General features: G+C 46.5%; 1 protein-coding gene across 1 annotated transcript in view; it reads left to right on the top strand.

Annotated features, from left to right (window-relative positions):
- The window catches only part of syne3 (spectrin repeat containing, nuclear envelope family member 3), a 29,021-nt gene extending 11,865 nt beyond the window's left edge, over positions 1 to 17,156 (top strand). The window contains exons 12-19 of the mRNA XM_084438348.1: positions 4,922 to 5,056; positions 5,601 to 5,762; positions 6,307 to 6,479; positions 6,933 to 7,746; positions 8,347 to 8,517; positions 12,053 to 12,259; positions 12,621 to 12,662; positions 16,572 to 17,156. Of these exons, the coding sequence (XP_084294474.1) occupies positions 4,922 to 5,056; positions 5,601 to 5,762; positions 6,307 to 6,479; positions 6,933 to 7,746; positions 8,347 to 8,517; positions 12,053 to 12,259; positions 12,621 to 12,662; positions 16,572 to 16,760 (1,893 nt within the window). The 3' untranslated portion in view covers positions 16,761 to 17,156. The remainder of the gene's footprint in view (positions 1 to 4,921; positions 5,057 to 5,600; positions 5,763 to 6,306; positions 6,480 to 6,932; positions 7,747 to 8,346; positions 8,518 to 12,052; positions 12,260 to 12,620; positions 12,663 to 16,571) is intronic.
- Positions 17,157 to 20,677: the final 3,521 nt, after the last annotated feature.

Raw genomic sequence — 20,677 nt, 5'->3', positions numbered from 1 at the left:
TCTGCAGCAGATACAGGGGCATCCATCGGACTCAGGGTGGTCCATTGGCGACAGCGGGGCATCCACTGGACCTGGTTAGAAGATAGGAGGGAGAGAGAGAGGCACTAGGGAGAGGGGAGGCAGAACAGGGTTAGTAGCACACGGAGCCATATATAGAGCAATACATTACGTCAAACTACATTTTCAGAGCAAGAAAGGCTAAGAGCATCATGGGAGAGGTGTGGCAAACACTAATGTGTGTGTGTGTGTGTGTGTGCGTGCCTGGGCCCCGATAGAGGCAGGGGTTGGGGTAGGGTGGGGGGTAGGAAAAGGATACGGACCCGGGTTAGGGTGAGGGGAAGGGGATCTGAGCCCAGGACTGGTGTATGTCAGTGTGTGTGTGAGTGTGCCTGGGTCCAGGTAGAGGCAGGGGTCTGGGTTAGGGTTGGGGTAGGAAGAGGATACGGACCCGGGTTAGGGTGAGGGGTAGGGGTACTGGGCCCAGGCCTAAAGTGGACTGTTGTATGTCTGTGTGTACGTGTGTGTGTGTTAACTAATTTGTTACGACATCTGCAGCAGACACAGGGGTATCTATCGGTCTCAGGGTGGTCTGCTGGTGACAGTGGGGCATCCACTGGACCTGGTTAGAAGATAGGAGGGAGAGAGAGAGGCACTAGGGAGAGGGGAGGCAGAGCAGGGTTAGTAGCACACAGAGCCATATATAGAGCAATACATTACATCAAACTACATTTTTAGAGCAGGAAAGGATAAGAGCATCATGGGAGAGGTGTGGCAAACACTAATGTGTGTGTGTGTGTGTGTGCGTGCCTGGGCCCAGATAGAGGCAGGGGTCAGGGGTAGGGTGGGGGGTAGGAAGAGGATACGGACCCGGGTTAGGGTGAGGGGGAGGGGATCTGAGCCCAGGACTGGTGTATGTCTGTATGTGTGTGAGCGTGAGTGTAGGTGTGCCTGGGTCCAGTTAGAGGTAGGGGTCAGGGGTAGGGTTGGGGGTGGGAAAAGGATACGGACCCGGGGTAGGGTGAGGGGAAAGGGAACTGGGCCCAGGTCCAGGCCTAAGCTGGGTGTGGACTGGTGTGTGTCTGTGTGTACGTGTGTGTTAACTAGGTACTACAACATCCACAACTGACACGGGGGTAACTATTGTCTGCGGGCGACAGTGGGGCATCTACTGGACCAATGTATATAGAGGATTCACAGGTAGGTTTGAGGCTGCCTTTCTGTGTCTCAAGTTCCTAGCTAGTGATTGTAGGCTAGGTCGAAAAGGTATGTCTTGAGGTCTCGCTTGAAGACCTCCGTTGTTTCGGCCCTTCTTAGGCACTCCGGTAGGGTGTTCCAGAGGTTGGGGGCATAGAAACTAAAAGCTGCCTCTCCGTGTTTCTTGGTCCTGGCTTTTGGAACTGTTAAGAGTTCAGTACCTGAGGATCTGAGTGGTCTGTTGGGCATGTACTTAACAAGCATGTTTGAAATATATTCTGGTGAGTGATTGTGGAGAGATTTATAGACTAGTAGTAGTATTTTAAAGTCTATTCTAGAGTTGACTGGTAACCAGTGTAGTGATTTTAAGGCTTGTGTGATGTGTGCCCTTCGTCTAGTCTTAGTGAGGACTCGTGCTGCAGCATTCTGTATCATTTGTAGCTTAGAGATTGCTTTCTTTGGTAGGCCTGATAGTAGAGCATTGCAGTAGTCCAGCCTGCTTGTGATGAAAGCATGCATTAATCTTTCGGTGTCAGCCTGAGAGAGAAAGGGTTGCACCTTGGCAATGTTCCTTAGGTGGTAGAAAGATGTCTTTGTAATATTCTTTATGTGGTTTTCAAAATTAAGATCTGAGTCAAGTATGACACCTAGGTTTTTAGCCTGGCAATTGGTGTCAATTTTCAGAGTTTTTAAGTGCGCAGCTAGTTTCTCTCTTTCAGCTTTTTCTCCAATGATCAGTACTTCTGTTTTGCCCTGGTTTAGTTGGAGGAAATTATGTGACATCCATAAATTTATATCTGTAGTACACTTGACAAGGCAGTCAACCAAGCTGTAATTACTGGGTGTTACAGAAATATAGAGTTGGGTATCATCTGCGTAGCTATGGTAGCTAATGTTGTGCCTCCTGATGACACTGCCAAGGGGCAGCATGTACAGGCTGAAGAGTAGAGGTCCTAGGATCGATCCTTGGGGCACCCCACAGGTCATTGGGATCTTTCCTGAGCTATAATCACCGAGGGCGACGAAGAAATCCCGACCGGTTAGATAGGTCTTAAGCCAATTTAGGACTGGACCAGAGAGGCCAACCCACTTTTCCAGTCTTTCGATGAGGATTGCATGATCTATAGTATCAAAGGCTGCACTCAGGTCCAGGAGGACGAGGACAGAAAGCTCTTTGGAGTCAGCATTAATTCTGAGGTCATTTACAACTTTGACTAATGCCGTCTCTGTGCTATGATGGGCGCGGAAGCCGGACTGGAAAAGGTCAAGGGTACAACTTGTAGCTAGGAAATCATTAATCTGTTTGAAAACTATTTTTTCCAGAATTTTACTCAAAAAGGGAAGGTTGGAGATTGGTCTAAAATTGCTAAAAACTAAAGTGTCTAAGTTGTTTTTCTTCAGTACGGGTCTCACCAGAGCAGTTTTAAGTATTGGTGGGAAGACACCTGTAGATAGGGAGTCATTAACAATGGATAAAATGTCATAGGATACAGAGTCAAAAATTGTTTTGAAAAAATCGGTGGGGATGGGATCCAGCAGGCATGTGGATGTTTTGAGTTTGGATACTACTTTCCTCAACATTTCTGTGTCAATCAGTGTAAACAGGCTCATATGTCCATTGCATGGAGGGAGAGGATCTGTAAACGGGATGCATGGCCTTTCCTGGGTGATATTTCTCCTAATATTCATAATCTTATCTCTGAAGTAAGCTGCAAATTCCTCACATTTGGAGGTAGAGAGCAGGTTATCTGGTGTTTTTACGGCAGGGTTTATTAGGCTATCAATTGTTGAGAAGAGCACTCTTGAATTATTTCGATTGATAGATATCAATTTTGAGAAGTGGTCTTTCCTTGCATTTCTTATTGCTTTATTAAAAGCAGAGAGATGATCTTTGAGAATATCATGGTGGACCTGTAGCTTGGTTTTTCGCCATATACGCTCCGAGCTTCTGCAGGTTCTCTTTAGTTGATATGTTTCCTTATTTCGCCATGGAGCTTTATTATTGGTTGTGATCCTTTTCAGTTTAATAGGTGCTACAGAATCCAAGGCTGCCCTTACTCTGGTGTTAAAGGTGGTCGCCAAGTCTTCAATATGTCCTAAGGGCCCCACTTCTGGAGTTGATAAATTGTTTGTGGTCATTATTTCTCTAAAGCTATCGGCTACTGCAGAGGTAAGATAACGTTTTTTGATAAAGCGCTCAGTACTACTTTTGACTTTAGGAACCAATGCAGTGAAGAAGATACAGAAATGGTCGGAGAGAGCGAGGTCACTAATAGAGGAAACAGTGATAGTCAGGCCCTTAGTAATAACTAGATCAAGGGTGTGGCCGTGGTTGTGGGTTGGCTCAGAGATATGTTGGGTAAAATCCATGGAGTTTAGGAGGTTGATAAAGTCCCTAGCTTTCGAGTCCGCCTCAGTGTCTACGTGTATGTTGAAATCTCCAGTGATGATAATCTTATCATAGTTTGTATGGATGATGGACAGGAGTTCTGAAAATTCTGTAGAGAAGGCAGAGCATTGTTTGGGAGGCCTATACACGGTTACTGCCAGAACTGGGGGCTGGCATTTTAGGACAATAGCATGGTATTCAAAAGAGGCGAAATCATCAAAGGAGATGGTCCTGCAGCTGAGGGCATCTGTAGCTATGGTGGCTGTACCTCCACCTTTTTTCCCACTTCTGATAGATTGAAAAAAGCTATAGTTAGGAGGAGAGGCTTCAATGAGGGCTGCTGGTCCATTTATATTTAGCCAGGTTTCAGTTAGGAACATACAGTCTAATTTACGTTCACATATAAGATCATTAATGAGAAAGGTTTTGCTTGGTAGGGACCTGACATTCTTGGTAGGGACCTGACATTCAGGATCGCCATTGAAATAGCTTCCGGAGAAAAGGGCTGGCTCGCCTGTCTAGTAGGCCTGGATGGTATATTCACTGGGACGGATATCAGGTTTTTTATATTAGATCCACCTGACTGTTTCATTATGGTAATAGGGGTGCGGTGGGAGATAATTCGCTGAATGGCATATATAGGTGGGCAGAATTTTTTTATAGAAGTATAAACGTCGCTATGCCAGGTCTCAGTGAGGGGCAGGGAATCAAGGTCTATGGTGGGGCGCTGGTGAGATGGAGCTGGTGTAGCCCGACCCGCGGGTACAGGAGGTTTATGTTTGGCAGTAGGCTGGTTGAGACGGGTCAGGCTAACCCCACATCAGACGCTGGAGGATCTCAGCGTCAGGTCCATATTCATACTGAGCAGACGGGCACCTGACCTACTAGGATGGAGGCCGTCCCTGGCGAAGAGGTCCGAGTGGTTCCAAAACGTGGTAAAATTATCTATGAAGGGAAGCTTCAACTGGCAGCAGTAGCCTTTCAGCCAGATGTGGAGCTGACGGATCCTACTATATTTGGCATCACCATACCGGGGGGAGGAGAAAGGGCCAGAGATGATGCAGGTCTTTCCTGGTGCCAATACCGTTACTGCAGCTGCGTTTATGATGGCATCGAGCTCATCTCTCAGACTGTTAAGTAGGGAGAGCACTGCTTTATGGATATTTCTTTAACTACTTCCATTTCTAACATATGCCTGTATGGAGGGTATCTGAAGCCTGTTTCTTCCCTCTGTGAGCCCCTCTGTGACCCCCTCTCTGACCCCCTCTGTGATCCCCCCTCTCTGACCCCCTCTGTGACCCCTCTGTGACCCCTCTGTGACCCCTCTGTGACCCCCAGGTGACCAGGAAGGACCTGGAGGAGTGCGAGGCTGACCTCGCGGCCCTGGAGACGCTGGTGTCGTCCAGTCACACCAACAGGACCCAGTTTGAGAGGCTCTACGCAGACTGGAGGACCCTCTACAAGCACGTCAGGGTGGGGACCAGCGGCGTGTGTGTGTGTGTGTGTGTGTGTGTGTGTGTGTGTGTGTGTGTGTGTGTGCTTGCGTATGGGAAATTGGGAGGGGGGGCGGGGGTGTTCATTTTATTCTATGTGTGTGTGTGTGACTGTGTGTATGCATGCTTGCGTATGGGAAAATGAGGGGGAGTGTGTTTGTGTGTGTTCATTTTATTCTGTGTGCGTGTGTGTGTGTGTGTGTGCATGCTTGCTTATGGGAAAATGCAGGGGGAGGAAAGTGTTAGTGTGCATTCATTTTATTGTGTGTGTGTGTGTGTGTGTGTGTGTGTTCATTTTATTCTGTGTGCGTGTGTGTGTGTGTGTGTGTGTGCATGCTTGCTTATGGGAAAATGCAGGGGGAGGAAAGTGTTAGTGTGCATTCATTTTATTGTGTGTGTGTGTGTGTGTGGTCATTTTATTCTCTGTGTATGCGTGTGTGTGTTCATTTTATTCTATCTGTCTGCGCGCACGTGTGTGTGTGTGTGTGTGTGTGCACGTGCGTGTGTGCGTGCGCGTGTGCCAGTCGAAGGTGACGGAGAGCGAGGAGTGCGTGGGCGAGCACGAGGCGTTCCACGAGAGCCTGCTGAACGTGGAGAAGTGGCTGATGATCATGAGGCAGAAGCTGGAGTCCTACTGCAGCCCGTCTGGGGAGTGGAGTCTGGACAGCAGGCAGCACGAGGCCGAGGTAGCGGCTACCCAGCATGCCATGCGGGTGTTGTGTCCGTTATTGCACCCCCACCATCAAACAAGGGTCTCTTCCTGCTTAATGTCTCTGAGTTGACAGATACAGTAATCGTTAGTCTAACGTTACAAATGTAAAACTATAGAAACATTGAATTAGCGATTGAATCATCGCAACCAGATGCTCTTCAGAGAAGGTTAGCTTTAACTATATTTGTGCCCTGTTGGTGTTTTGATGGTGTGTGCTAATGGCATTAGTAATTAGTTAGTTAGTAATTACATTAGTAATGCTGTGTTTTTATGTGCTCTTAATGTGTTTGTACTGAATTATCTGTATTGAAACTCTTTGTGGCTCCTTTGTAAAAGACCTCTGTCTCAATAGGACTTTCCTGGTAAAATAAAGGTTTAATAATTTTTATTTATTTTATTATTATTATTATTATTATTTTTAACTGTCAGTACTCATTGTAATAAGGATTTGTCTTTACACGCTAAACTAGCATGAAACCATAACTGCCCTGCCTGTCCCTTCTCCTCCTGCCCTGCAGAGGGCGCTGGGCGAGTTCCCAGAGAAGGAGCTGCAGCTGCACCAGATGGAGGCGCAGGGCCAGGGGGTGCTGGAGAGGACCTCCGAGGAGGGCAGGGTGCACATCCTGGGGGACATGCGGCGCCTGCGGGAGTCCTGGATGGCGCTCCACGACCTCAGCCTCAACCTGTACAGGTGCTCTCACCATCACCGCCCGCCGGGACATTAAGAGTGAAATGTTAGAGCTAGGGTTGCACATTTCAAGGAGTTTCATTCATCGATAACTGTTAACCTTAACAAACGATAGTCGATTCATTGATAAGAACGTTCCGCTTTGCTGGCGTCATTTTTGTGTCGTCTTCCGCCGTGTCGTTGAAATTTCCCGGAATCCCAATTAGCCTTCACTTTTAACTAATGCTTATTTAGGGTTAGGTTAGGTTACTAATGTTAATTAATTAACTAATGCTTATTAATGTACCCTTATTGTAAAGTGTTACCAATAAACCCATCTTCAAACACTGCCATCTTTAGTCACTACCTGCCTTTCTCCTCCTCTCTCTCTTCACGCTCTCTCTCTCCCTTCGCGCTCTCTCTCCCTTCACGCTCTCTCTCCCATCATGCTCTCTGTCTGTGCTGTTCTGCTCCCAGGCTCCTGAACAGCCACAGCTCCGTGGACCTCCAGAGAGCGAGGGTCAGAGGCCAGAGCGGGGACCGTGGAAGCCCAGACAGGGAGCTCCTCCGCGGGGAAGGAGAGAGCCGGCAGGGGGGCCACGGTGCTTCGGCCTATGAGAGCGCCGCGGGGGCGGGGCTGGAGGAAGGGGGAGGGGCGAGTAGCCGGGCTGGCGAGGGCTTGGGTAAGGGTCAGGGCTTGTGGGCCCAGGGCGGGTTCGAGGGTCACTCGGGCGCTACGGGCGGTTCACTGATGCAGGCGAGCGAACAGCGTGCGTTTGGCGAAAGTCCGCCTCGACTAGTGGGCGTGGTCAGCCTCAGAGGGGGGAGGGCGGGAGGGAGCGGGGAGGGGGGGAGGGCCGGGCGCAGCTCAGGCATGGAAGAGGTCGACTCGTTAGTCCGGGGAGGGGGTCACCTTCTGGTTGGAGGTGGAGAGGGCGAGGCCCTGGAGGACACCACGGGAGTCCTCAGGGGGGCGAGAGGCCCCCACGCCGGGGGGGGCGCAGGGGGGGGCGCGGGGGTCTCCACGTCCAGCGGTCGAACCGGAGAGTGGGTGGATGAGCAGCGGTCAAGAGGCGCGGTCGAACCGATAGCGGCCGTGGATGTGGGTTACGGTCGTGGGAGCGGAAGCAGCTACAGAGGGGGACGCCTAGGAGAGGAGGAGGAGAGGAGAGGAGGAGAGCGATTGGGAGAAGGAGGAGCGTTCACCCCCGTCAGGAAGGATTCGGGCATGGAGGGGTTAAAGCTGTCGTCACGACGGAGCCCTGAACGTGGATCACCTCAACACCTGACGGTAAGAGAAGTGTCTCGGACGTCACCAGGGAATGTCTTTCTGTCATTCCTCTGTTTCTTTCTTGTCCTTGACACTTAAATGGTAAATGGACTGCACTTATATAGCGCTTTTCCACCTTAGCGGCACTCAAAGCGCTTTACAATGGCCTCTCATTCACCCATTCACACACCAATGGCGGTAGCTGCCATGCAAGGTGCTAACCTGCTCATTGGGAGCAATTTGGGGTTAGGTGTCTTGCTCAAGGACACTTCGACATATGGACAATCGGAGCTGGGATTCGAACCGCTGACCCTTCGATCATTGAACGACCCGCTCTACCAACTGAGCTACAGCCGCCCCAACTTACAAGTTCACAGATTGTCTCAGAATCCGATCTGCTCTGTGAGCCGGATAAATCAAATCAAATCAAACTTTATTTGTAGAGCGCATTTCATCCACAGAGGCAACACAATGCGCTTTACAGAGAACATGGGAGGGTGGGCATAGGTCCCACCCCTACATATTCCAGAGGGAAGCAAAAAAACTACATCTACCAGCACACTTCAGCTTTAGGAGAACATAGCCTTTGGCTGCTAAGCTAATGCCGTTGTATTTTTTTAGGGTGTCCTACAGACGAGCCAGGGGAGCGCTTTGAGCTCAGCTGAGTTTGAGGAGAGGAGGCGGGCGTTCGAGGCCTGGCTACAGAGGGAGACGGAGCTGCTCTTAGGAATACTAAAGGTCAAGGGGTCGCTGAGCACTAAAGAGCTGAAGATCAGGAAGGGCACACTCAAGGTTGGTGCACGGCTCTTACTTTCTAATGTCTTTGTAGAATATACTGTATTGTAGTACATTACATTACATTACATTAGTCATTTAGCTGACGCTTTTATCCAAAGTGACTAACAATAATTGCATTTAACGTAGGAAAAGCCAATGTACTACTACGTGCCAGAACTCACAAGTGCATCTCCTTTCTAAAACATGAACGTGAAAAAGTGACTAAGAGCATAATCTACAGGTAGTGCTGAAGGCAAAGTGCAAGAATAGCAATCTAAAATACAATAAGTGCTTAGGAGGGAGGATTGTTGTAGTACTTCTTGAAGAGAAGAGTTTTGAGCCTGCGATGAAAGATGTTGTTTGTTGTCCTGACATCAGTGAGCAGTTCGTTCCACCACTGCGGGGCCAGGACAGAGAAGAGCCGTGACCATGGGGCCAGGACAGAGAAGAGCCGTGACCGTGTCAATCGTCCATTGCCCTGTAGTCTAGTACCACAGTTTTAAACTGGATGCGAGCCGCTACAGGGAGCCAGTGTAGAGAACGGAGGAGGGAAGTTGTGTGGGAGAACTTGGGGTGGTTGAACACCAGGCGAGCTGCAGCTTTCTGGACAAGTTCCAGGGGTTTAATGGCTGCCACCGGGGCCCCAGCAAGGAGGGAGTTGCAGTAGTCCAGGCGGTGGAGATACGAAGACAGTTGGCACGTTCAAGTGTTTTAGATAGAAAGGATAGAAGGGAAACCGGTCTGTAGTTTTTGACATCAGAGGGGTTGAGAGATGGTTTCTTCAGGAGGGGGGTGACTCTGGCAGTCTTGAAAGCAGAGGGAAAGCATCCTGATACAAGAGATGCGTTGATGAGGTGGTTTAGGAAGGGAAGGAGTTCGGGTGCAACAGACTGAAGGAGAGTCGAGGGAACAGGGTCTAGGGAGCACGTGGTGGGGCGGTTAGATGTTACAAGGTTGAGGGCCTCGTTGGGGGAGAGGGGGGAAAAGTGGGATAAGGTGGGGCGTGGAGAGGAGGGGGGGAGTGGAGAGGGGAGAGAGGGTGAGGTTGGTGCACGGAGCGTTGACCGGGGGAGGGGGGAAAGAGGATCTGATATCGTTAACTTTCTCGTCAAAGAAGTTGGCGAAATCCTCAGGGAGGAGGGAGGAGTTGGGAGTAGGAGGTGGGGGCGGGAGGAGTGAAGAGAAGGTTTCAAAGAGGTTTTTAGGATTGGAAGCAGAGGTTAGGATTTTAGAGCAGAAGAAAGCAGCTTTAGCAGCAGCCAGGGAGGAGGAGAATGTGGAAAGAATATAATAGATAATGAGAATGTGAGAGTGTGGTAGCACAGGACACAGGGCATGTATGGTTAAGTGCTTGTTAACTGCACTACTGTGTATGTGTCATTTCTCAGCCAGACCAAGAGATATTATTTTTAAAGATGTATGTTTTCCTTTGGTAGGGCTGTACACAACCAATACAGCTGTGTACTCATTGTAGGTATCAGTAATGAACACATCCTGGAGCCAGAAGCAACATTTCCCAGTGACTGACTGAACATTTCCCAGTGACTGACTGAACATTTCCCAGTGACTGACTGAACATTTCCCAGTGACTGACTGAACATTTCCCAGTGACTGACTGAACATTTTTCTTAACCCTTTTAACCCTGAAAATACACTGACAACATTTTGAATATTAATTGGATTTTCCCTATAATACTAGAAAGCGCAGTTTCTCAGCTTTCAGCAAGTGTTGGAGTGAGGATTTTTTTGATTTGTTAGATATTTTTTAAATATTATTAAATATTTGTTAGATATTTTTAAAATGTTGCCGGTGACGTGGTTGTATGTGACCAAATACAGAATCTGAGTCTGAGTATAGCAATATTTTTTTTCCAATCGGGAAAACATATTTTATTTTTTCAAACGGGGACCTCCGGGGACTCCCTGCACTGATGAAATCATTGAGCAGAAAAAAAACAACCTGATGAAACATACTTGATAATTAAATTGGCATTCTGTCTGTAGAAGATCTATATCTGATCCTCTTAAAGCCCCAAACGCACTGGAAGAGTCAATTGACTCGCCTCAGTTGACGCTGCTGATAGGGAGCTGATTTAATTTAGATTGATTTGTCCCAATTTGACGCTCCAAAATGTAAACAAGTTCGGAGTAGAAGCGTCAAGGCGGTTTGACTCGCCTCAAAACGCTTTTGGTGCGTGAGCGGCCATTTAAAACAACTGGCGTACTTCAAAACGCCAGCGTCAGACTCTTCCAGTGCGTCTGGGGCTTACGTTTTAGAGCTATATTTCTAATTACATTTTCAGTTGTCTGGTTTGATTTATCTACCATAGTGACAAATAATTGATCATATTTTAGAGCTGCCTGTCATATAAAGCTTAGTTCACTACAACTTTCTGCCAAGTTTGAATCTCATCTCTGGAATATTCTGTGAGCAGCAGAGCTCCTAGCTCCTGCTGTGGCTTCAGAGTAAGGCTCTGGCAAGTGTATGAGCAGCAGAGAAATGCACACACACCAAGAATGAAAGGTAACAGGTGCTCGACCAAAAAATATAACTTAAAAAAAGATATCGTCACCTTCAGTGGTAAACCAGAGATTGTTGGATCATAACTCTTGAGTCTTAACTTTTTATTCTATCCCATTTGGTACCGTTTTTGATACAATACCTTCTTCAATATGGAGTTTGTTTGTAAACGTATTTACTCTTAATTCGATAAGAGAAGGGAAGTCCGTACTGTTTAAATAGCTGCAATAAAGAAGCCCAATGTTTGGGCCGACGTGGCCTTTGTCATGTTGTGCTTTACTAAAATCTAACTGGGAGCTATTCAAACGTGTGGACCACTCTTCTCTTCTCAGACAGACAGAGAGACTGTTTGTAGTTGGGAGGGATGTACTGTAGGTGTCGGGTGTATAAACCAATCAAAAGAGGATGCAGTTAACACAGAAAGGGATTGTGGGAGACGGAGATGTTTGTTTGAGCACGAACAATGCAATGTATTTCAATGGAGATAAAGGATTACATTTATTTGTGTGTATTCAGCAAAGATCAACAAATGATACACTGACAGGACAGATTGTAATGGATTGTGATTGCATGCTTATCTCATATTCTTTGTGAGGCTTGTTGAATTTGGATAAGTCCTTGGCCTCTGATCAAACATCAACACCTCTCTTAGCTTACCTTACACATGAAACAGGATTTGCAAGTATTTTGTTTGACATTAATCCTTATCCTCTCCTTCCTCATCCCTCTTCTGTCACTCTCTCTCCAATTCTCTATTTTCATCTCTCTCTCTCCTCTCCCTCTCTCTCTCCCTCCCTCTCTCTCTCTCTTTCTCTCTCCTCTCTCTGTCTCTCCCTCCCTCTCTCCTCTCTCTCACTATCTCTCTCTCTCCTCTCTCCCTCCCTCCCTTTCTCTCCCTCCCTCTCCCTCTCTCTCTCTCCTCTCTCTCCCTCCCTCCCTCTCTCTCTCTCTCTCTCTCTCTCTCTCACTCCCTCCCTCTCCCTCTCTCCCTCCCTCCCTCCCTCCCTCCCTCCCTCTCTCTCTCTCCAGACCTTGAGGTCAAGGGTGAGCTGGGGTCAGGAACAGTTCCAGCTCCTGCTGCAGGGGGGCCAGTGCACCAGGGCCGGGTCAGGGGTCATGACCGGGTCAGAACCTGGCCTGGAGGATGTGGGCCTGGAGGAGCTCCGGTACCGCTGGATGCTCTACAAGTCCAAACTGAAGGATGTGGGAGACATCAAAGCCCAGTTAAACATTAAGGTGAGCGTAGTGGAAGGGATTGACCAACAGAGGGCGCTGAAGAGCATTCCACATTCAGTGATATACACATAGATATAGAGACACAACACTGGCACTGAAATTGTCAAAACAACATATTAATTTTAAATTCTCACTTTTATTTAAATTCCAAACTGCAGTCTGACATTGCCGTCTTTCCCATATGTAACTGTTACGCCTCTATCTCATGCCAACGGGATTATACTGCGTTGTGCACGACTCTCTTTTCACCACAAGATGGCAGTGTAACATCAGTGGACAACTGCCTTCATCTCTTACAGCACTGAGAAGAGAAGTATGGTGCACGTGTCTGATTGATGTCCATGTTTTATGTCTCACCCAGGGTGTCAGTGCAGGACAACAGGAGAACACAGAAACACGAAAGGTACCGCCGCCAAGCGCTGGTCACCTTCACCGGTCATCGCTGGCTGGACATCAGCAACCCTCAGATGTTATATTCCTTTACCTTCTTTCAGTTTGAAATATTCAGTCCTCCTTCAAATCCTGAACCGACATAATAGCATGGAAAAGAAAAAACTAAGGCAGCTCTTCTGGTACACAATTAAAAAGCCTTTATTATTGGGCTAGTTCATGATGATCAGGCCCTGACGAACGCCTCTTGGCTGAAACATGTAGACATTTTTAAATGTGTCATCATGAACTAGCTCAAGAATAAAGGCTTTTTAATTTTATACCAGAAGAGCTGCCTTAGTTTTTTATTTCCCATGGTATTATGACTCCCTGCTAAAGAGCACCATCTTGGTTCACCTCCCTCAACCCACTTGAGCACTCAGTCTGCTGTTTTATCAGTTCCTGAACCAACATAACATTGAGTGCAGCGAATGACTTGCACCAGCATCACACAATACCCCCTACCCAGCAAACCCATTCACGTCAAATCTCTTTAAATCTCGTGTTCAAAATCTCTTTGAGGGCGTAGAGCGGCTCTTGGGCTACAACACCCAGGAGGTCTTTAAGCTCCCAGAGAGCCACTCGTCTGACCGTCCAAGACTGCCACCAACTCAGGCGTGCCCTAACTCTCCAACGAGCTCCAGTTCATTCGGAGGCCCAGTGGGTTAGGAAGGGGGGATTAAAGAATGCCACGCCCCCTCGTTACCTCCCCTAGCTCACTAGGAGGGCTGCTAAGCATTCACAACATTCCTCCACATCTGAATTTTGATGTAGCAGGTTTTTTTCCTGCATAGAGGATTTTTCGGCGCTCGCCTAAAGAGATTTTAGCCAGAGCCGAAGGAAAATCAGCAGTGCCAAAATGCTAAAAATTTAGAATAAAAATAGCAATTCAAATCCTCTCCAAATGTGTTTGATAGCTTGTTTCAAGTGCAGCCCATCCCTCTTTCTTGCATTGTCCATGGTTTGGACCACTAGTAAACAAGATCATTAATAGACAGGTTATCGGTATCTTTAACATTTTGTCTTCATATCCATTTTGTGTCATGTCGGGAGATTTCCTGCGATGGTGAAAAGTGAGCTCAGTCAGAACGACAGTAAAGAATATAGGCCTATATATCCTGGTAGGATACTCGGCATAAAACTGAAGTTTCCCCCCCAAAATGCGTGCGCATCACCCCCAAAGACCCATTCTGAGCCAGGAAAAACCCTGTTTAGAACTTGGGAGAGGTCACACCAAAAGTACCTAATTGTCGAGGTCAGGCCTTTGTCTGAGGAAGATCTTATAGAAACTGACTAAAGACAATTTGGAGCGGAATCTCCTTCCTTCCTCCCCATCTGCACCACTTCCTGGTTCATCTACTCCTAACCTCAACCCAAACATAAAGATGACCCTGAGTCGGCCATCTTGGTTCAACTTCAGCTCAGTTCTGTCCATCAGAGAGGCTGGGACAGGTGCATACATAGTGAAGGCTAAAAATATGCAGGGTAAAGTCCACTTCCAGTAGCCAACGCCAACCCTCTGACAAACATTTGAGCAGCCGTGTGGTCAGGCGCAGGAATGTGACTTCCTTCATCACAGTCGGTGGTAAAACAGAGATTGTTGGATGTCCGTTGATCATAACTCTTGAGTCTTAACTTTTTATTCTATCCATTTGGTACCGTTTGTGATACACCTTCTTCAGTATGGAGTTAGTAAATTCGATATATTACATTACATTATATTAGTGATTTAGCAGACGCTTTTATCAAGTGACTTGCAATAATTGCACTTAACATTGGCAGTCACTATACTACTACTCGCCAGAACACACACATCTATCTCCTTTCTAAACAAGTGACTAAGAGCATAATCTAGTACTAAAGCCAAAGTGCAAGAGCAAAAAAATATAAATACAATAGGTGCTTAAGATTAATGATTAATAGATTATTATAGATTAATAAGATTAAGATCACCGGGTAAGGCGCGTCCCCTATGGAGGCTAGTCCTTCGCGCGGCGGACCCGGGTTCGATTCCCGGCTCGGGTCCTGTGCCGCATGTCCTCCCCTCTCTCTCCCACGTTTCCTGTCTCTCTAAACTGTCCTGTCCCTTTAAAAAGCTGAAAAGCCCTAAAAAAAATATCTTAAAAAATAAAAAAAGATTAATGATAAGTGCTCACTTGAGGCCATTTCCCATGTGATGAACTTCTAGATGTTATACAGACCAGACGGTGTACAGTATGTTTCTGGTACTATCACTGTAGTCTGCTGGAGTTATCACTGTATATCTGTCAGCATGGGGGCGTTCATGCTGTTAAGATGACTGTTATTAGTTATGGTTGTAATGTTTACAAGTGCTTATTAGTGAAACACCAACACCTCTTTGCTAGGAGCGAAGACAGGGTACACTGCACACACACACACACACACACGCAGGCGCGCACGCACACACATTCACCTATGGCCCAGTGTACACACAATTAATTCATGGTATCATTAACCTGGTCAGTGTCACACATACACACACAAGTGTGACCGTGTGAAACAGAGTCCTGAGTAGGTAGCGAGGTGTTCTCACTCCCCCAGTATAAACCTCCCCTGGTGACACACACACACACTCATGGTGACACACACACACTCATGGTGACACACACACACACTCATGGTGACACACACTCTCATGGCAACACCCACACATCAACCTACGTGTAGATAAGTACCATAAGACAAACTGATTGATTATGTACGTCCTGTAAGCGTCCCATAAGCCATTTCAAACAACCTTTGGATCAACATCATGCATTACTACATACATTATTATATATCTTAATGGAATGCATTTGATAATTTCTTTCAAGTAATCACATTATCAAACATCCCCAAAGTCTTTATCATGATAATAACGACCATTATCATAATCACCAGCACCATCGCAATCATCCTTATCGCGCCCATTAAAATACCAGCGTTATTTTATCTTTCGGTCACTTAGCGCCGGCTAAAAACAGCAGGTAGGGTTTTGTGTGCAGTGAACGGTGCTTGATGGACTTAGCACCCCCCATCAAATGATTGATTTACGTATCCAGGGGCGCCGAGCGCCTGTCCGTCAAATAGACCGTCCGTTTCTCACCCGCTCGCGATGGACGTGATGGAAAGTGGGTTTTAGATTGAGTGCTAGAAAATGGAGGCGTCAGTCGAGAGGCTCTCGCTCGCTCTTCCTCCTCCTCCTCCTCCTCTCACTCTCCGAAGGGAGATGTGGATGACGAGGCGAGGAGAGAGAGGAGGCGGAGGAGGGCAGAGAGGTCCAGGGAGTGGGCGAGGTTTTCTCTCTCTCGCTCTTTTGAACAGCGCCGGGCCTGGAGAGCTCTCAGCACCACGGACCGATCCGCTCCGCGTTCACACACACATCTGGGCTTTGATCAGATGGAGACTTTTATGATGTTTTAGTTGTTGTAGTTTGGTTTTACAGTTGCCCCTTTTGCCATTTTGTGCTGTGTGTGTGTGTGTGTGTGTGTGTGCGCGCGTGTGTGTGTGTGTGTTTTAGCTTTAGCTTCCAGTATCAGAAAAGTTTATTTATAATCCCGCCTCTCTGAGTATTCCTGTTTCATGGCACATCGGCAAATTGGCGCATTGGGAATGGAAAATTCAATTAGGATTCAAATTCAGAAGCTTTCTGTATTGCTCGAACCTTGGAGGTCTCACACACACACACACACACACATGCATGACCTTCACTTATGAGAATTGACTGGTTACAAGCATGCGTAAGTAGGGTAGAGCAGGTTTCTGGTTGTCTTCGGTGTATGGCTGTGCATGCATTCGGTGTTGTGTTTGCCTGTATGTTTCCTGGTGTGTTTCTGTACCATGTTCCTGTGCCAACATCTCTCCACATCTCTCTGCATGGCAGCAGAAGAGTCCAGGCCTGCTGTACCGAGTGTGTCGGGTGGCGCTCCCCTTCCAGCTCCTCCTCCTCGCGCTGCTCCTCCTGGCCTTCCTCCTGCCCCTCATGGACGAAGGAGCCAGCTGCTCCCTGTCCAACAACTTCGCCCGCTCCTTCAACATCATGCTCCGCTACGACGGACCTCCGCCTACCTAGAGGACTACAACTCCCATCATCTGTACGTGGACTACAACTCCCAACGTCGCCCAGTGCTTAAACGTCACTCTCTGGTACGACGGACCTACTGTATGCCTACATCGAGAACTACATCAGGACTACAACTTCTACATCGTCTTCCTGTATTGTCAACCTTTTGGACTACAACTCCCATTGGCAGCCCTTGTACTACAAAGCCCAACATCAATACCTAGGACTACAACTTCATCAGCAACAATCTAACTACAGTCATGAAATCTTAGAATTATAACCAAGAAGTTTGTCTTTCGAAATTGTGCCACACAAGAGGGAATGACATGACAGTTTACAACCTTCATCATTAACCTTTGACCCCCCCTGGAAGCAACAACTAGTATAACCTTGACCTGGACTCAATGTCTCCTGTTCTTGTGGAAACCTGGATGGCTGTGTTGATGACAGCCTTCACCAGGTATGTGAGTACACACACACACACACACACACAAGCGCGCACACACACACACACACACACACACACACACACACCTCCAAAGAAGGAAATTGGAACTACGCCCTGCTCTGACGCCTCCGCTTGCTGAGTGATGGACTCAGGGCGCCCACGCAGTCCTGTCATCATGACTTCACAGTCAACCTCAACCTCGCCACCTGCGTCAGCAGGAGAGGCCGCCTGTCACCCTAGAAAGGGCGCCGTCACGCGCCGCGCCAGAGAACGCTGCTTCTCTCGCCGGCGGATTCACCGTTAGGAGCCGCGAACCGGAGCTGGAAGAGGAATATTCATCTGTGTGAGTGCGCCGGTTGTGTGTGTGTGTGTGTGTGTAGGTGGTTGGGGTAGTGTGTGTGTGTGCGTGTGTGCGCGCGTGTGTATGTGTGTGTGTGTGTGCGCGCGTGTGTAGGTGGTTGGGGTAGTGTGTGTGTGTGTGTGTGTGTGTGTGTGTGTGTGTGTGTGACGTCAGACAGTGTGTGTACGTACGGTAAGTGTGGGCGGCTTGGCTCTCCACCTGTTCCTCTAGAGACACGCTGTTCACACTCCGAGAAAGTAGAGTCATGCCAACACACACACACACTCTGTCTCTCTCTCTCACTCATTCTCTCTCACTCAGTACAAAAAGGACACCAAATGCTCCCCTCTCAGTCTAATGAATGTAAATTAGACCCAGTGAGGATGATGATGAAGATGATGATGGTGATTCTCTTCAAAAGCGGTCGTTGCCACGGCGCCTCTTCAGAATGTTCATCTCTGACACACCAAACAAAAAACGGTTTAACTTTAATAACCGCTATAGTGGAGATCTTATTCATACTTTTCAACTGTTTTTAAATATCAGCGAAATAGTCTTTTTTTTTTTTTTTTCTTCACCGCTTGAAAAATGTATTTTTAACGTCTTTTCTTTTTCCCGTAAATAAGGCTTTGTCTAGGATATTGATTTGTCAGCACTGTTCATGCCATTGAATGAGTTTATATAATGATCAGGACCATTGATCAGGACCATTTAATAGTAGGAAAGGCTAGAAGCCATGTTTGTGCTATCATGGGTCAACGCAGCTGAGCGCATTCTTCGTGGCGTTTTTTCTTTTCAGCTTGTCTAAACGTTGGCTAGCTCACAGATGGGACTGCATCATAACCTGTCACATTTGGGCAGCTCTCTCACTTTTTGTGTACAGTATGTTTTTGCTTGTGTTTTGACAGCTCAAATTGAGCACATATGTGATATTTGTTCTGTGGGAATGAAGGTATGCTTTTCATTCTCAAGGTGCTCTTCTGTGTTTGAATGCCATGGTCAATCCTGCGTTGGCATGGTTTTGAGGCTGTTTGAAAACAATAATTACAGAAGCGTCTAGCTACCCTGGCCCCTAACGTTCTGGGACCACAGCGAGCTCGAGATGCCAACTGGGTTTTTATGAGGCTGAGTTCTAAACTGGAAATGAGTCCCGTTATGGAAGAACGACTTTTTTTGTTTTCTCTCTCCATCTGTCTCTCTCCATCTCTCTCTCTCCAGCTCTCTCCATCTCTCTCTCTCTCTCTCTCCATCTCTCTCTATTCTCTCCATCTCTCCATCTTTCTCTCCATCTCTCTCTTTCTCTCTCTCCATCTCTCTCTTTCTCTCTCTCTCTTTCTCTCTCTCCATCTCTCTCTCTTTCTCTCTCTCCATCTCTCTCTCTTTCTCTCTCTCCATCTCTCTCTCTCTCTTTCTCTCTCTCCATCTCTCTCTCTTTCTCTCACTCCATCTCTTTCTCTTTCTCTCTCAATCTCCATCTTTCTCCATCTCTATCTCTCTCTCTTTCTCTCTCCATCTCTCCATCTTTCTCTCCATCTCTCTCTCTTTCTCTCTCCATCTCTCCATCTTTCTCTCCATCTCTCTCTCTTTATCTCTCCATCTCTCTCTCTCTCTCTCTCTCTCTCTTTCTTTCTTACACACACAGACTCTCAACTCATTTCTATCTTTTTTTCATCACTCTCTCTCTCTCTCATTCATTTTGTCACATGTGTTTTATGGACCACCCCCCCCCCCCCCCCCACGCATTGCTATAGCAACATAAACCCAGTCCAGTTATTCTATTAAGGCTGTGTCATACAGCAAATGGTCTTTGGGACAACAGACACGTTACTATCCACAATTAGTTTGATGTGCTTTGAATTTGGTTTAAGTTGGTAAAGTAAAGTGAATCTCTGATTTGAAGGTCAGGCCTTAACGTTTCATGAGGAACTCAACGTTTTTAAGGAACATGTTGTGAGGTTAATGTTATGAAGTGTGCATGATCTACCTGTTTGAAACAGTATTGACAACGCGGTGCGCTGAACTTGAATCTGATATTTATACCATGCAACTGTTATTTAATCCAAGTTATGCAATGCTTGCAGGATTTATTCAATACTAGCTTGTGTGATGCTTTTTAGTAAGTGAATGTATGACTTAAACACACAAAGTTACATATAGCAGCAGATATCCTCGTACTGTATTTATACTAAAGAAGAATATACATTTTATGAAGTACCAATAGCAACAGCACCGTAGCTGGGACTTCTGCTTTTTGCACTGCTATAATATACAGTATACTATAATATACAGTATACTATGCTAGATACGTATATAATATACAGTATGCTATAATATACAGTATGCTATAATATACAGTATGCTATGCTAGATACGTATATAATATACAGTATGCTATGCTAGATAGTGTATATAATATACAGTATGCTATGCTAGATAGTGTATATAATATACAGTATGCTATGCTAGATACGTATATAATATACAGTATGCTATGCTAGATAGCGTATATAATATACAGTATGCTATGCTAGATAGCGTATATAATATACAGTATGCTATGCTAGATAGTGTATATAATATACAGTATGCTATGCTAGATAGTGTATATAATATACAGTATACTATGCTAGATAGTGTATATAATATACAGTATGCTATGCTAGATAGTGTATATAATATACAGTATGCTATGCTAGATAGTATATAATATACAGTATGCTATGCTATAGAGTATATAATATACAGTATGCTATGCTAGATACGTATATAATATACAGTATGCTATGCTAGATAGTGTATATAATATACAGTATGCTATGCTAGATACGTATATAATATACAGTATGCTATGCTAGATACCGTACTCATCCCTTTACAATCAGCGCAGGTTCAGATGCATAGCCTGCCAGGAACCTTCTGGAACCTTCTCTGTAGCCATGGAAGAAATCCATATGGAGAACTTGAATCTTCTACAGATGGGCTCCTTCTCAAAGGAATGTGTAGATTAGGGAATGAGATTCCTCTGTGAGACAGACTGAATGGGCGAAGGCCAGGCTCCTAGCGCTCTGATAAGCTATACTCAAAATGGATATTATACTGTTGCTTCAATTGACTCCAGTAGCTCGCTATGCAAATAAA

The sequence above is a fragment of the Borostomias antarcticus genome (genome assembly GCF_949987555.1).
Source record: "Borostomias antarcticus genome assembly, chromosome: 5".
In the NCBI taxonomy this organism is placed as follows: Eukaryota; Metazoa; Chordata; class Actinopteri; order Stomiiformes; family Stomiidae; genus Borostomias; species Borostomias antarcticus.
The sequence above is the reverse complement of the archived record's forward strand: the minus strand, read 5'-3'. Positions and strand labels throughout refer to the sequence as shown.